General features: G+C 40.9%; 1 protein-coding gene across 1 annotated transcript; it reads right to left on the bottom strand.

Annotated features, from left to right (window-relative positions):
- Positions 1 to 16,009: 16,009 nt before the first annotated feature.
- Positions 16,010 to 17,709, bottom strand: ZNF474 (zinc finger protein 474). Its single transcript, XM_089909225.1, is given in 2 exon segments — positions 16,010 to 16,566; positions 16,568 to 17,709. Coding segments are annotated over 2 exon segments (1,041 nt in total). The 5' UTR covers positions 17,402 to 17,709; the 3' UTR covers positions 16,010 to 16,359.
- Positions 17,710 to 18,136: the final 427 nt, after the last annotated feature.

Here is an 18,136-nt window from a genome sequence, read left to right as displayed (position 1 = left end):
GAGCCATTTGGCACCATTTAAATGCCTCTAAAAGTACTGAACTGAAGCCTGCAAGAACTTATGAAATATACCACCTCTGGCTTTAGGAAGATCTTAAGTTCTGCTTTGTGTAAAACAGTTCCTAATGTACCTGTTGTCTTGACTAAGTATTAATAGTCCCTTCTTTTACTCTCTAAAATGTCCCCGTTTCGTCAATAAATTACACACTTTTGAAAAACATCAATCCATAAAATATAAGCAATCAAGAGATGAAACAAAAACAGCAAACAAAAAAAAGCTCAGAAATATTGAAGCTGTAATCCACATGGAGAAATATAGATTTATAAGAATGGCAATGAATCCATTTAAACACAGAACTAAGGTAAAATGACTATAGAAATTATGGTTAGGGAAGAGAACAGAAAAGCAACACACCTTGACAAATAAAAATACTTTACTTACAAAAATTGGTCACAGAAGGAGAGGTAGGTACAAAGATGTTAATGGTACTAAATTCTCCACCTTTCATGGCAAACAGTCAATTAAAGCAGTATAAAATTGAAACATGGAGTTAATTTTTTTTCATATTCTTTAATAACGTATCTTTGTTTTTTAGCATTAGTGGGTCCTTTAGAAACTAACATTCTTTTAGTGAAGAAATATTTTTCTGAAGTTCAGCAATATCAGTTTCACTTTGGTTTCTTTTTGTTGAATTCAAGTAAAATTAAATATATTACCTCTATCAATAATAACTTGAATGTGATGATCTCATTTCTATGAAAACCTGCATGTCTATTTATTTATATGTTATTTACATAGATGTCTGGAATGATACTCACTTACTCACTAAGGTCAAACTAAGCTGGGGTAACTGTTATGCTAATTTTATACTTTTATGACAGCTTGAACTTTTATAATGAACTTGTGTCATTTTTATAATAATAATAAAGTAATAAAAAAGAATGTCAACTCCCGAGTCAAAACTTAAGCAGAGATTAGGTAATAAACTCAGTCCTAAAAGGAAAAATCAAGTGGAGCCCCAATTACTTTCTGAGAATTCCTTAAATAACTGATAAAAGGTGATATTCAAGGTATTGTATATATTACAGTTTAGTAATGCAACCAATTAGTAACTGGAATTAAAATAACGTTAAGAATGAATACACCTCTGCATAGCATAAAACTACAATGCAAAATGAAAATATTGACAATATCTTAAATTACATTATTCCAATACTACTTTCTTCTGTCAATGGTTTATAGTTGAAAATACATTAGTTAAATGCTTGCATGATGTAACTCAACTGAAGTCCTAGAATTCAGCTCTATTACTTTAGAAAGCAGTAACAAAGGCCTGGAAAAATAATCTGAGGACAGGATTTAGCACGAGTCTGTTTCCACCATAAGATGATCTAAGTATAGCTCTTCCTAATATTTTCATTTTATTCAGGCTTGTTTCCCTAGCTTGGTTGCATTCACCAAAAAGTGAATTCACAAATAACTAGATGGGATTGTAGGGTATGAGCCATCTTACGTTGAAAAGATGATTTGGGAGATGGATGGACTGAACCATCCCCTTGGGTCCTGTGTCACCCACTGTGGCTGGACTGACAAATCATCGTATGATATTCAGCCTCCCGACTGCTTCCTCACGCTGTGCACTTGACTAAGTTTTGTACAAACTTGACTGGTCTGATTTGATATCAGGAATTTCTGTGGTTCTCTATGACTACAGAATAAAATCCAAACACTTCAGACTGATTTCATTCAGGCCCAGCCTAAGCCCCATGAAACAGGTCTGCTAGCCACACCAAACTCAACATTATTCCCCAAGGTAGAGACCACAGTCCTCTATTTTATTGCCTCCATGGATTTATTCATCTGTTCCTTCCAACAACAAGCATTTAAATTGAGTATACACCTTCACCCTGCTGGAGGTTATGGGGAACCCCAATCCTTAGCTTTCCTTAGTAATGGAGACAAGCATGTAAATTAAATTAGAAGGCAAAATTTATGTGTCATGATACAGAGACAGAATGCTATAGGAGCCTGAAGTAGGAAGAAAGGGAAGAGTCTTGACCAGAAACCAGTGAAGAGGGTGATAATTGAAATGGGTTTGTTGAATGGGTAGAATTGTACTGATGTGGGCAGAACTCCCTCAAACAAATTGCCCAACAACATGACCTATTCAAAAACTGCTTAACAGTGCTGTAGTACGCTAATATGAAAGCTTTAAAGTCCATAGTGGAATAACTGACCAGAGGAAGTGTGAAAGCAGGAATCGGGCTATTCAATACAGGACTAAAACATGAGTATCAGACCTCAAGAATGCAGTCAAAGATCAGCACCTTTTCTAAGGGTCTCCCTGGCTTCCCACCTTGGTCCTGACCCCAGACTCCATCCTCCTGTCATTAGAAGGTAGCCATGCTTCAGTAGCTGGGGAGGGATTTGACAGACAGTACTAGAAGCAAGTACTTCCCACACCAAGAGGGCTGCCTTGGCCATGTGAAGGCATTGTATTATTTGGGAGTCAGGCAGAGACTGGGCAATGAAAAACAGTAATGGAAACTGTCTTGACTGTGTTGAGACCTGAGTTCAAAGATGAGGACCTTTGAGACAGAATCAGATCAAGGAATGGGCCAGATGAGGCAATTTATACTTTTCACATATTAAAACACCTTGATTCTTCCATATTGAAGAAATGTAAACTGGTTCTGTCTGCACTGAAGTAGACAGCACTCCTAAGTGATAATAAAAACTAATGCAACTGGAAACATCCATGAATAGATAAACAAACTGTAATTCCACCCTTCAATGGACTATTACTCGGCAATAAAAAATAACTACTGCTGCCCACACCAACATGGATGAAACTCAGAATCATTATGCTGAAAGAAGTCAGACATAAAAGACTACATTTCTGCCTGATTTCATTTATATAACATCCAAACTAAGCTGTAATGGCTAAAAATCAAATCAGGGGTTATGGTGGTGACAGGTATATAAAACTTTCAAAACTCATTGTATTGTATGTGTTTAATGGATGGAGTTTATCGTTTGTATATCATTCCTCAGTAAAGCTGATTAAACACCACTCATGCAGACCTAGCTTAGTGGAGTATTTTTGCATCTCCCTGCTCACGCAATGCAGTCAGTTCAAAGTCAGCAATACACATTGTCAGATGAAATTCCAAAATCAAATAATGTGTTTTAGGGTTACTTTTGCCAGAAATTGGAGAATATTTTTAAGTGATCTAAATTCTAAACCCTTTAATTTGTCACCCAAGAAATTCTCCAGTTGAAAAAAGAAAAAAAAAATACCATGGGAGGAAAAAAAAAAAGAACTAGAGAAAATTATAAAGTGTTTTATTGAGTTTCTTTTCCAGGACATTAACATTTTTGCCAGAGTAAGTGCAGTGGGTAACAATTCCATTCACATACAATTTCATCCAGAAAATACAGTTTTAGAACGTCAGGGCCTGAGCCCCTGCACCAGGGATGGATAGATTAAAAGCAGGGCTAGCCCTCTGTGCCCATGTGTATGGCATCTGGCATTTGAAACATAACTGACACCAGTTTCTCATCTTCTAGTAAGAGAAAGTTCAAGGTCCTTTAGTATATGAGAGTGTGTGTGTGTGTGTGTGTGTGTGTGTGTGCACGCGCACACATGCACGAGCATGAGTATGTGTGCACAAAAGACAAGTAAGTTAAGTTAGTCGTTTTCCTCAGTTAATCTCAGGGGTACTCTAAGGCTCCCTTTGTATCGCACTAGTCATTCCACTACATTTTCCCTGGCTTTGCCTTCGCCCTCCTTTCAGCCTCCAATGATCATTTCCAGACTCAATCCCCTCAGGAAGAAAGAGAGCTGAGAGCTTTGCCTCTAAAAGGTCACACGTACAATTACCTCCCTGCTACCAGGGAACAAAGGAAGCCTCGCACATTTGCACATTGTAAGGCCATAGTTACCTGGATTTATTTGCTGTCATTGAAGCAGTTGGCCTGTTCTTTTCGAAGAGGCTATTTTAGTGGGGCTGGGCCAAAGCAGCTATATCAAAATGTAAAAGATGTCTTTTTTATTACCAAATTATGTATGTAAATAAAATGCCTCGCTCTTTCCCCCAGGTAACATGCTTCACACGTTACTCAGAAACCAACAAACACTGCTAAAAGTTTAATGGTCCTTTTTCTTCCTTTTAGGTTGCACCATAACATCCCTGTAACAAAACAGCCACATGCCCTGTGTTCATTTGGGGACATTCATTAACCTAAGAGTCAAAGAGAAATCAAAGAACTCAGAGGTGTGAAAATGTCTTGAAAGGGAAACTGTCCCCGTGGCCTGCACCACCACTTTGAGTAAATTAGAAAAAGATGTCCCACCTTAACACATTTTCAAACCATCTTGTTGTGATCTATCATCTGTAATGACACAAGTCACAAGATAACAAAATTTAAATATGGTGGCCGTGGAAAAGAATACACAGGACAATCCTTGCCCTGTCTCAGGACATGGCCTAGAATTGGCCCTATAGGTTGATGTGTACTTTGTTTCTCAGATGGAGCATGACTGGTAAGGAGCCAGTCTGTAAATATCTGAGTTGAATCAGAGATTTTTCAACTTTGTGAAAGCCAATAAAGCACTTGGATTCTAAATATTGACACTGAAGTTGCACTGTGAGTGGAAAGAAACCAGAGACATCGGCTGAAAACACAGCTGAGACTGATTCGGCAGATGAGAATGGCACTAAATGGAAATGCGTTTGGAGGAAAGGGCTGTCTCTCAGGAGGTGGTTCAAGTGTAGCCCAGATGCTGTTGCTCAGAAGAATGTTCTGATTACAGGCAATGTGCAAGGCACTATGCTAGGGACAGAACTGGGAATTGGCCCTAACTGTGGGAATGATCGTATTTAAATTCACCACCTTTATTTGGGAACATTTTTTATTTTTTCCTAAGCTCTCTGCCTGAGGCAATAAGTGTAGTTGACAGATCCCTATTTGGTGTGCAGAGAGCCCATTCCCCATGAAATTAGTCAAGAAACAGGGGCCGGGGGAGAAAGGGGCTTGCTGAGTGGAGTAAGCATTCTTGACTCCTTTGCCCATTGATATGTTTGAACTCAATCAGACTGATTAGTTCTGAAGACTACTCTCCAGATGGGAAACCTCTCTAGGGTCCTGGACTTTTTGTGGCCTTGTAAAATTCTTAGAAGCTTTGGCTCCCAGATATCTGACCCACAAGAATCGCCTCATTGTTCTGGAGTCTCCCACACGTGATCCAAATGGTGTTTGGCAGCTAGGGTGAGCTACCCTTTGCCCCGGCACGAAGCGTGTGTGCCAGTGGACCCTGTACTCAACTACTACACAACTATGTGGGTCCCCTCATGGGTCCTTCATGACCCAGGCTGTCCTCTTTACAGCATCTCACCCAGGCTACCCCGTGGAACTATGTCCCCTCTGTTTTACACTCTGGATCTCAGATTGTAAACTGATGGACTCGCCTCCATTTCAGCCAATGGACTTCCATGTTTTATTTGACTGGCACAAAGTTCTTAAAAGTTTCCAGTGTGAATATCCTTAGGTGGGACTTACTCTCCAGCATACCACAGGCTCCACCATTCCCTATGGCCCTACATGCAGCTGCCCAAACCCTGAAAGCATATGAGCTTGTGACTTAGAGAAGCTGTTCTTTCACTCCGTCTCCCCACTTATCTCCCCAATAAAAGGTATTTGCCTTACAACTCATTTTTAAGAAATGAGCTAAACTTATGGTTAATCTGTATTAATATGCCAATAGCTAGACATGGTTTGCTACCTAGCTAGGGAATCTTTGCATTTTAGCTGGGATTTCCTATGGAGTCAGTGCTTTGAGTCAAAGGACTGAATCTCTGGCTCTGGAATTTAAAAAGTAGGGGAGGTATTTTAGAAAACAAATGTGCAGTGGTACATTAGCAATTGTCACACTGAAAATTACCTGCTCCCTTTGAGTATAAGCACTTAGGCACTTTGAACTTGACAGGAGGCTGGAAACCTATCCTTAGGCAAAAGAAAACCCTCCATGAAGGGAGGAGGGTCCAACAGCACTTCCACACAGTAACTGTGCATAATCCTTAAGTCATTTACTTGCTAGAGGATTTTTTGCTTCCCTCACTTCTAGCTGGATCCCAGGTTGTCAAAAACAGGGCCAATCCTGCCAGGGTCTGAGGGAATTGTTATGTGACTGTGCAGCTTTTGAATGGGTATCATTCCATCAATAGTGTTCCTCTTTCTGCATGACAAAATTAAACATAAAGAATTTGGGCCATAGCTGCTGTTTTAGATTTTCCACACTCTTGATCTCTTCTATTAGGCCAAATAATTGAAATGTCTGTGGTAAGTGCACAAGGCATGTCGTAGAATGCAGTAAGGTTAGATGGGGAAATATGAGGGAAAGTTTTTCTTCCCTGTACTTGTGGAAAAAAGAGTAAAACCTCTTTTAGAAATCCATGTGCGTATTCCAATATTGAAAATGTCTGACCAAGTAGCAGCTAACAATTACGAGGCACTTTCTATGTGCCAGGCCCTGTACTAAGCACTTAACATGCTTTATCTCAATACTTCTCATAATAATCCCCTGGATAAAATGTAATACCCCCATTTTACAAACCAGGAAACTGAGGTACAGAGCTGTTAGTAAACGGTGAAGTTGCTTTCCACCCAGACAGTGGATCTGCAGACTGCCTGTCACTGCACCGCCACTGTGAAGGGAGCACGGAGGAGATGACAGGTGGCAGTTTCTCAGACACGATCCCAGGTCTTTTGCGGGTATTCTCACATTTAAGCTCTTGCCTGCCAAACTGAGGCTGAGGGAAGAAATTTGTTCAGAGATATGTGATTTTGTTGTGCATCTGTCAACTGATTCCAGGTCTGTCTGATTTCAGCGGCTTCTAGAAACATGGGGCGTCATGTCGTCCGTCGTCGGCAGAGTATCATGCTCTGCCTTATGTGTCCACAGTCAGCCGTCGCATGGGATTTGAGAGAAACCTGTAAAATTCCTACTTCTGCTCTCTCGACTACCTCAAAAGCTCATTCCTTTGGATTAAAATCCTTTCTCCCCAGATCCTCTTTCAAAATGCAAATAGTCCTATGAGAGATTTTTCCATGAAGCATTTTATCAGATTTTCCCGACCCCCTTCCAACAGTATCAAAAGATGGGGGTTGGTAGGAGCAGGGGAGATGCAGAAGGTGTTGAAAGGGAAAGGAGATCCAGGTCACCCAAAGCCATTCCCAAAGTCAGAGTTTTGCCTGTGGCCATTTAAAACACAATTTCAACAAACTTGACTGAGACTGAAAGTGTATAATTAAGTTTCCATTCTCCCAGGCATGTCCTACACACGCAGACAAAGTACTAATAGCATTCTAATATATAGGAGTAACTGTGTAGTTCAGTCTCAAACCTCAACAATCGCAGAGTTTGTCTCAAAACCACTGGTATTTCACATTTCTGGTGTTTTCAAACAATCCTACCCAAATGTCACATCTGGAAGGATCGTTGTTTGAAATTAAATTGTTTTTGGAAATCACTGGATGCCACGTAAAGGAATTTTCCAATCCAGCCTGTCTATTGGCCAACTATTAGAGAGTCTGCTATTTGTGATTTGGAGTTTTGTTTTGCTCCTTTTAACAATAAGAAAGACTTGGTCATTCATTTGGAAATGCTGTTAACATTAAAGTATTTTCATGTTCCTGATTTTTTAAAACAAACTATTGGTATTTTGAATATATGTTTGGCATTTTAGCTATTTACTTCCTTGTCCTGACATACAAAGGCTGAAAAATCTAAGTCAAAGAACGAATTCCAAATTAGTTTCTGTTTATGAAAGGAATACAGTTTCTTAGCTGAAGGTTTTTCTTTTTCTTTTTTCTTTTCACATTTGAGATAGAAGCGTTCTTTTCTGATCCCTTGGAAGGATACTGGTTAGAAAGTGAGGTGTTTGAGATATTGATTCAACCTCTTGGCAAATTCTTGTAAGAATGACTTTCCTTGAAGAAAATGGATGTGTCCCTGGTGTCTGGTTCCTGTGATCCTCAGTTTAGCACCAGGCCTGACCTTCATGGTCAGATGCCTCCGGGTCACAGGGTAAAATGAAGCAATGGGGACAAGAAAGGAAAAACCTAAAAATTGTGGCAGACACAGTTTTTCCAGCTGCTATAGTTAGAGAGAAAAAGAGTAAAGCATAGGCACTATCTGACCTGGAACTTGGAAGATGGGTTATTTCCCATGACTGGTTTGTCTATAACTTGTATGCTAAAGGGCCCCCAGCTCTGGGGGAAGGCCCAGGAAAGAAGTTTTCCAATGAAAAGAAGAAAGATATCATCTTGGATATAGGACAGAAAGGATTCTAACCTTAGGAGATAGTTTTGTTCTTTGGTTGTTGTCTTTTCGTTTTCTTTTCTTATCAGAGTTTTTGGTCCCAATCTCTCCCTTTCCTCTCTGTCTCTCTACCCTCTGCCTCTGATTTCCTGAAGCTTTAGGTTGGGACCAGTGATATCTTTATGTTTTTACCTTTTCTGCTTAAACAAAGGTAGCCTGGATGTGAGAGCTGCTTGGGGACTTTTAATGACAGCATTATGGCATTAGAGTTGGTGCTTGGAGCAGGATTATTGGAAATTTATTGATTTCCTCCATTTATTAGACCCTTCTTCAATTTGTAGGACATCTCTCTTCCTATAAGACAGCCTCACAGAGGTAAATATGTGAAAGAGACAATGGATGTAAGAAGGAGATGAATTACATAATATAAAGGGAAAGCAAGAGGTGAGTCCTAAGTCAACTTCTCTCAATTTCCACCTATTCATAAAGCTGAACTTGTCCTCACATCTAGCAGTGAGAGTCTGTTCATAGGACAATCACCTCCATTTCAAGAGGAACTTTTTCAAGGTTGTGTTGCACTGCCTTTGGTGGAGGTCTAAGAATTTTGGGAGATATTTTAATTGTTGACCTTGGAATTTAGGTTTCTAAGAACTATGTATATCCATTCAGTCATTACATAAAGATTTCCTAAGCGTCTATCACTAGAAAATGTGGATGTCTGTGTGTTTGGGGCTGGAAGGAGCGAGATGGGGGTGACATGGAGAAGCAGGCTTAGGAAGACACATGAAATCATTTAAGCTAGAAAAATTATCTGAGGGTACAGCATGTTGTAGTTCTGTTCATTTTAGGCTTGAATAATACCTGAATTTATAATATGTGATCCTCTCTTATCACAGAGGTTACCATCAGTATTCTTCTTTTCAGAGAAGCAGAAATCCACATATTGGAGTACCAATGCAAGGACTACCTATTTTTGCTTTCATCTTTGGGCTCTGAGAGAGGTAGCTATATCTATTATGGTCTCTCTCATTATGGATATGTAGGACATATGTATAATTATAATTTGAGGCTGATTTTTAAAAATGAATATGTTAGAGTGTAATTTGTACAGATGAATATTATTCAAATTTTTATATTAGGAAGTAACATATATCAATTTCATCAGTGATGCTGTTGCTCTCACATCAGATGTGCAACTCTCTCTCACCCTCAACACATATTTCACACACGCTATATACACACAGATTCCTTTGGGTTGGTTCCTGGAGCCAACAGGGCAGAAGGGAATGCTCTTGTTACCTTGAAGTTGCGCTTGGTACACCTGAGAGCCGTGGGATCCTAGAATGCTGCCCTGATACTCAGGCATGGTTGGCACCAAGGAAAGATGAAGAAATGGCACATGGAGCTGGATGTTAGTGGCCCAGCTGGCAGCATCATCAGGGGCTGGTTTGTGAGGTCGAGCCTGGTTTTTATGACATCAGCACTGATGAGTGCTAGTTCAGAGGTGAGCTAGGGCCACTGAAGATGGCTAAAAGGATAAGAATCCGCAGAAGGATCACACTGAACTTTTTATCTACCACCTCCAAAGAGTTCCAAGTCATGCTTGTGTTTGGGAATTAAAGAGGCAAACGGTTCTAGGAGTCTGTCTTTATTTCAGAAACTCAGTTTAACTGAAGGCATGAAGAGACAAAGGACTAAGTAGACCCTTAAGATTCACTTTTCCCTCTCTCTTTATATGTCTCTCTTTCTCATCTGATAGGCCTGATAAGCTTACCTGATATTTCACTGAGAAAATATCAAATCTAAGCTAACAGACTGTAGCTCCTTCATCTTCCCACTAACAACCTACAATCTTACCTCCACCTGCATTCAACCTCCTCCTGAAATGGAGAAATGTCCCCTCTTGTTAATCCTCTCCCTTTGCAAAGGCTGGGATCCCACCTTGGTGCCCATTTCTCCTCCAGGTTTTACATTTGCTCTTATCACCTCTCCTGCTCTCTACTGGATCAATATCTAGAATATTCAAATGTAGTCTACAAGTTTCCATCTTCTAAGGGAACCTCTCTTAAGCTAAGATCTCTATTTCTAGCCTACCCATTATTTCTCTTCTAGTCTCTAAGCCAAACTTCTCAAAACACATCCTATCTTTATCATCCATACAGTCTGCAGCCCCCGTCACGACTCTGAATGTGTTCTCTCCAAGTGTGTCAAACTAAATCCACATTGCCAAATCAAATAGATTTTTTGGCCTTCATCCTACTCCATCCTTCATCCTACCTCTGTGCGTTGCATACTGTTTTCCACACCCTTATTCTTCACATTTTCTCCCGTCACAACTTTCAGGGCACCATGCTCTCAAGTCGTTCCTCCAGTGTTTCCAGTCCCTTATTCTCCAGCTCCTTCTCCTCTAACCCCTAAATACTGCAATGCTTCAGGGCTCAGCCCTGGGTTGATTTTTCTAGCCCTATACTCATTCTGACGACTTTAAATATATATTAACAATGCACAAACGTATACCCCAGCCCAATTCCACTTTGGAGATCCAGACTTATATTTTCAGCCTGACTGACCTACTTAGATATCTCACAAGCATTTTGAATTTGCTATGTCCAGAAGGAAACAATTGGTCTTTATCCCCAAGAGCCTACCCATTTCTCAAGTTTTTCCCATTTTAGAAAGTGACACAAGCAGTGCAGTTGCTCAAGCTAGAAATCTTAGTCATCCTTGACCCCCTTCCTTACTCCTCCACATCCCACCTATTACCAGGTTCTGCCCATTATTCCTCATCTCCATCTCTGCTACCAACACCCTAGGCCAAGCTCTCATCTGCTTTCACCTGGATTCCTGCAGTAGCCAAATAACTGAGGTCTCTATGTCCACTGGGCAGCTGGCGGAAACTGTGCTGTTTCCACAGCTTTATCTTGTGTGCCTGTCCCCTCCCTTCATCACACTCTGGCCACATGTGGACTTTTTAGCTCCATTTTAAGATCTCTCTTACCTCAAGGCCTTCATACGTGCTACCTTTAGCCAGCATATCTCCTCCTCCTGTCGTTCCCATCCCCTCACATCCTGACTATTGGCTAATGCTTTCGTACCTTTCATGTCTCAGCTGAAATGTCACGAGGTTGTCTCTAACCAAGAACCTAAATGTCCACCTCCCACCATTAGACACTGTCACATTACAATTTGAATGTTTATATTTATTTTTATTTATTTCCTATCATTTCCTCCATAAGACTAAAAACTCCAGGAGATCAAGGACTGTGTCTACCTTTTTTATGACTCTATATTTAGTACTTAGTCCAATGCCTAACAATAAATATTTATTGAATGAACAAACTTCTGTCCTCTTTGTCCTGCTTAATTAACACTTATAAGCTTGGCAGCATAGCCATACCCTTTTTGTACCACACATATGCCTCTCTCTTTAGTGACATAAAAAGGTATTGTTCTTTGGAATTAGACAGATCTGGCTCTGACACCATTACCGAGCCCACTGTGTGACTTTGGGCTACTTGCTTAATCTCAGTTTCCCCACCTGGAAAGTAGGGAAGCAATATCTGTCATATAGTAATATTACGACGATTAAAATGAGAACATGTATATGAAGTACTGATCATAAAGATATTTAATAAAAGTTACTTCCCTTTATTCCATTCCTCCTAATAAAATCCAAATACTTTTTACCTAATAGACACACACACACACACACACACACACACACACACACCACACACACCATTTGACAACGTGAGAGCATCCATCCTACCCTTCTGAGTCTTTCTGATTGTGACCTTCCCACTGAGGGGTTTGCCTTTAGAGAATGAGATATTTAGCTATGGAACAGCACTGATGATATTAAACCAAATATAAAACTGTAGCCCTAAATAATTTGAGTTTGTATTATAAGGGCACGTTCTCAAATATGAAGGTAACACAAAGAGAAAGGCAATAATATTTTTGAGTGCAGAAGAAATTACATTAAAAGAAAACACCAGATGGCAGCACCTGATGCTAGAGATGTGTCTGATGGGATTTTAGTTCAACCCTGAGCATCAAGGATGCCAAAGGTAGCTTAAAACTACATTCAGAGAGAGAATCTTTTATTAAAAAAAAAAAAGACATTCCCTAAAGAAAAATAATGCCTATTTTGTAATATAGTATAGGGTTTTTAGAAACAGTGTTTCACATGTTACCAGAAACATACTAAGAAACTAACCCTAAGCATTATGTAACTAATAAAAGGTAATTAAACAAATGCTTCATTTTAGGTTGTAGTTATATTTAATTAACTCTGTCAATCTGTGTTCCAATTAGCCAGAAAGGCCTTAAGTCAAAGAATGAAATACTATCAGCTTATAGAAAAGGGAAAATTTTCCCAAATATTAAATGCAAATATTAAAATGTATTCACTCATATTAAAATAAGAGGCAATAGTGACCTCTATTCTTGTATACTTTTAGCATTACTTAGACCACTGCTTGCTAAAACAGACATCAAATTGTTGCATTAAATAAATGCAATATTAAAATTTAAAATGATAATCTATAGTTTTCCATATTATGCATCAAATTTCATCTGGAATTAACACTACTTTTAAAACCTTGCTAAATTGGATATTGTTTGTTCAGGCTTTCCTTCTTTTAGAGGCAAAAAGGGGAGTTTGATGTTGCTCTGACACCATATAATGGGAGAGCAACACCCCAGGCAGTCACACCTTTTATTTATTTTTTAATTTTTTTATTTTTAAACATCTTTATTTGAGTATAATTGCTTTACAATGGTGTGTTAGTTTCTGCTGTATAACAGTGAATCAGCCATACGTATACATATATCCCCATATCTCCTCACTCTTCCGTCTCCCTCCCACCCTCCCTATCCCATCCCTCTAGGTGGTCACAAAGCACTGAGCTGATCTCCCTGTGCTATGCGGCTGCTTCCCACTAGCTATCTATTTTACATTTGGGAGTGTATATATGTCCATGCCACTCTCTCACTTCGTCCCAGCTTACCCTTCCCCCTCCCCGTGTCCTCAAGCCCATTCTCTACATCTGCGACTTTATTCCTGTCCTGATCCTAGGTCCTTCAGAACCATTTATTTATTTATTTATTTTAGATTCCATATATATGTGTTAGCATACGGTATTTGTTTTTCTCTTTCTGACTTACTTCACTCTGTATGACAGGTTCTAGGTCCTTTTAAACAAAAATCCACATCAACGGTTTTATTCCTCTTACAATGCTGCTTGGGATCCTTCACAACTTCACTGTGAGATCAGAGAGAGTGAATTCAGCCCTACGTTTTGGATGAGAAGGAACGGAACAATTCAAGCCCATTCAGTGGTGAGAGGGCAAAGCAGAGGTGGCACAGAATGCCCATCGACGACTTGGAGGAGGACCGTCTTAGCGGCGTTTGTTTGTTTAGATTTGATTGACGGGTAACAGGAGCATCTGTGTCATCAGAGAACTGAGCCAATCTATGTAGGAGGAACATTCCGAGCGGAGGGTAATTCACTCTGCCAGCGGAACAGTCACTGTTGCCCAACTGCAATGAGTTGTTTCCAAGTTCTGTGATCATGATTCTGAAAATATTTTTCTCACCTGAGTTCACTACAAGATTGAGCTCCCTGAGAACATTGGGCAAGATCGCTGATTCTAATCTGAAGTCAGAACAAGGATTCTAGAGGGAAATTGTTCTGATTGACATGAGAAGAGAGGAAGCAAACATCTGAATTGAAAAAAACAATGCATGTGTCTCACAGTCAGCCAAAAGCTGGCCGCCACAGGCAGATGAAATTCTGAACTCTAATAATGCACAAGGCAGTGATCTTTATGGAAATGAATGATTCACTGCACTATCTAAATCTTAAATGATACAAAGATAGAAAAACAGCAATAGACAGGGTCAAAATGCAACCAAAGGAGAAAACTACACTACCCAGGAGAGGCTTTCTGCTGAAAGCACAATGCAGTGGCAAATGTCTTTTCAAGGGAAGGGATAAAGTCTGTTGGTTCAAGAGATCTTATGCCTCTCAGAAGACTAGGAGTTTTCTCCATTTTAATGAACCCAAGCTTGCTCCAAATCTGGCAGCTAAAGGGACCCTATGTTGGATGACATTTCTATGCCCTCCACTAAAGCCTGTGTGGTCCCCAAAAGGGCCAGCACACATCTGATGGCAGTGGGTGCCAGTTTCTCACTGACACGCACCTTTTCAGGTCGGGAGCAGAGTTAGTCATACTCTGACAGAGCCGTGTCCTCTAGATGCCCCTGTTCCAAGGGACTCCCTCTACTCTGATCTCAAAGCGCAAGTCACCGACAGCCCTCACTGGCCTCTCCTCCTGACATTCTCCCCTGCAGATGACTGAGTGAGTCAGGGGTGTCCTCTTGTGAAGCCAGGGGCCCAGGCCAGCCTCTCTCAGCAGTCGTGACTGAGTGAGAACACGCTATGCTCAGCCTGCTGGCTCCACTCTTGGGAGCACAAAGTATGTGTTACAGCAGCAAGCACGAGAATCCTGACCACACTCTTTCCTATCTTGAGATCTGTAATGAGAACACTTAAAGCAAATGCATACAATCAGGAAACAGGGCAGAAAGTCAGAACACTAACGGAGTTTCAGATTTGTGGCTCTAAGACATGGATTCTTTTTCTCACTGGATCCAGACCCCACACGTTTTGGAAGAAAAGCAACAGCCAGAAGATGAGAAAAACAGTTCATGTTTATGAGACCAGCCTGAAGCCCATGCCACACTTACGAGTTTGGGTTTTCATTCGGCAAAGAAACTAGCTGTTCTTTTTCAATTTCATCGGAAAATATGCCCATTAGTCTGACTCTTCAGCTTTAAGATCACTGTCTTGGAACCTTCTAAACCAGTAAGTGAAAGATCTCACTTAAAGATTTCATTTTAAACATAGAAGTTAGGAAAAAGTACCCGACATTTGCCAAAGTAATGCAATAAAAGAAGTAACGAAGAAAAACTAGGTAAAAAATGAAGTATGGCTACCCATCCCCCAATCCCTCTGGTTTAATTTTTGCAATAGCTTGGGTAACCTTAGTTTCCTGAGAACAGTTCGTTTAAAAAACTCCTGCAGGTGGGACATTTCAAGTAGCAAGTCACAGAGAAAAGCCTTTGACCACCTCCTATTTCTCACGACTTGATGTTCTGTAAGGTGTGACACATGGCAGCACAACCCCTTCCCTGGCTTCATGGAAGGACAAAACACATGGACCACACTCTATCTTGCATCCTTCCCCCGTCCTGGTTGATGATGAAATTTCAGGTGAAGGCCCAACAACATTTAACCATACAGGTTGGGGATCCCTGGGGTCATGCTTATTTACAACTGCCCAAGTCATGGCCTGGTGTCTGACCCAAACACAGGGTACAGAGCAGCAGCAGAAACTGAGCACTTCCTAGATCCATGAACACACTTAGTTGGCTTTGGGTCTGCACTGGGGTTAATCCCCCAGATACTACAACCATATAAGTGTTAAAAGAAAACATGCTGCATTTTAAAGCATGTTTATTTCTGCAAGTGCTCCAGTGTTTAATTATGCTAAAGTCATTTGGGGTTTTTGACACAGATTTTATTTTAGTACGATAAACTCAGTATAACCAGCATGGCCAAAAATGAATTCCTAAGGTAGATGACTAAAATAAACCAGTAATAAATATTGGCTGTTGGAATGGGAATTATTTCTCTGTAATGTAGACACAGCATTACTGACTCATTTTCAAATACCAGTCTCTCCCAAGGATTATTGGTATGAGGGATCAAGGAAGAAAGAAGTCCATCTCTCTTTCAGGCAGCAGAATGGAAGGAGACTATGAATCCACCAGGCAAGGGTGTTTTTAAATCTACTTTGCCAACAGAGATATAGCCCTGGAGTCTGACAGGGGGTCAACTTAGGCTGCACTGAGGCAGAAATAAGGCATTGAAAGAAACCATCCTAAGAGTTGAGGGAGCTGATGCTGGGGACATTTTTCTCTCATTCCCCTGGAGGCAGAATGTACCCCTAGTCCCACCCAGTGCATATCATGTGGCACGAATTACCTTATCAGTCACAGTGGGTACTGCCATGCTCCTTTGCTGCTTGGAATTAGTGGACTCTTTGAGGCCACCTTTACTCCATAATGTCAAATCTTGAACTTCTGGCCCACTAGGTTGAGCTGTACAACTTCTCTGGTGCACCAGAAAGCTGTCAGGGGCAAAGGTCCGGCTACAATTTGGGCAGGGTACGAGCTTGAGCTTGACTCGGCCCCTCTTGGTTGGACTGTCCAGTTGGAAGGGGCTGAGGCTTCCGCGGTAGTGCCTGGCAGAACTCGCTGGGGAGCCGGTCATTTTCTATTTTCCACTTTTCCAGGCATTTGGGCTGATGTATAGGAAGGGACAGAGTGCCAAATTCCCTACCACAGACGTAGCAGATGAGAGCCCTTGGTCGGGTTGTGATGCCACCAGAAGCTTTCTTGAGAGCAGCAAGATTATCAGAACTGTTGGGGTTTGGTGCCCTGGGCCCCTCACCCTTCGGCTTGCAGCTTCTCTGATGAACAAGAAGCGGATCTGGCAAGAACTTGCGACCACAGGATTCACAGGGCAGCAGCTGAGCCTGGGAACTCTGGAATGCTGCCTGAAGATTGTAGGATCCACTTCCACTGAGAGGCAGTGGTTTGGAAGGTTCTGGCCTCCTCAGATGCTTGGGCAACTTGCTGTTTTCAGTATGCCACTTCTCCAAGCACTGGGGCTCGTGAATGCCAAGCGATTGGGACCCAAATTCTCGGCCACAGATATGGCACACCTGGAACCCGGGCCTGCGGGATGGGATCACAGAGGGGCTGGGCTGACTTTCCGACATAATCCTCCTACTGGACCGTTTTAGGAGTATTACAGTTCCAGGTCTATTTTTCTGAGGGTCCGTCTTTATTTTTTCACCAGGGTTGACATGCTCAATTTCTGGCAAAAAGCTAGAAAGGGATGTACTAGATAGAACAGCTTGGTTTATAAGGAAGGTAGGCTCTTTAGAATGGTGGAAAGATTGTTGCAACGTGTTGGAAACCGTTTTCTCCTTTCCTCTTTCCATTAACAAAGAAGTCTTTCTCTAGTGCTTGCTCTGATTTCAGGCCAGACATATTTTGGGCTTCTGCTTAGAGAGAAGGTTAGTCAGGTTGGCTGTTCTGGGGTTCCACATTGTAGCCAGTACCTTAGACCCAAAGACAGTGACTCAGAGCTTCATTGCAAGGCAGCAGTCTGGAATGCTGGAAAGTCCCCATGAAACCTCAGATGCCTCCAAGATCTGCAGGGGAAACATAAATCAAGAAGTTATTACATACACACACACAGACACACACTTAGATTTTAAGTTGATAAAGAACAGTTTTTTTTTTTTTTTTTTTTGACCTAGTATCCTCTTTGGCTAGCATAGTAACTAGCACTTAGGATTTGTTCAGTAAATGTTGAAATAAGTACGAAAAAAAAATTCCATTATGAATTGCACTGTTACTGTGTTGAAAGTAGTGTTCTGCCCAAAGGAAGATGGACATTAATAGCACATCACAGACATATATGGCACAAACCAAGAGGCATGGTGGTGAGATCGTGGAGGAGAGAACCAAGGCCTCTGAAAATTAGATTAATGAAACTGCAGATAATGTAAAAAGACCTCCTTCTACTACCTTAGGGATTCTTTTTAGTGCCATGGATTCCTCTGTCAGTTCTTTGAAGCCTAGGGACCTCTTCCCAGAATAATAATTTTAAAAGCAAAAAATAAAATTCTTACTAGTACAAGTGAAACTAATTTTATTGAAATAATTTATCA

The sequence above is a fragment of the Delphinapterus leucas genome, chromosome 3 (assembly GCF_059928025.1).
Source record: "Delphinapterus leucas isolate spDelLeu-1000000601 "Yukka" chromosome 3, BTC_Dleu_Yukka2, whole genome shotgun sequence".
NCBI lineage: Eukaryota > Metazoa > Chordata > Mammalia > Artiodactyla > Monodontidae > Delphinapterus > Delphinapterus leucas.
Note: the sequence above shows the minus strand (reverse complement) of the source record. Positions and strands in the feature narration are given on the sequence as shown.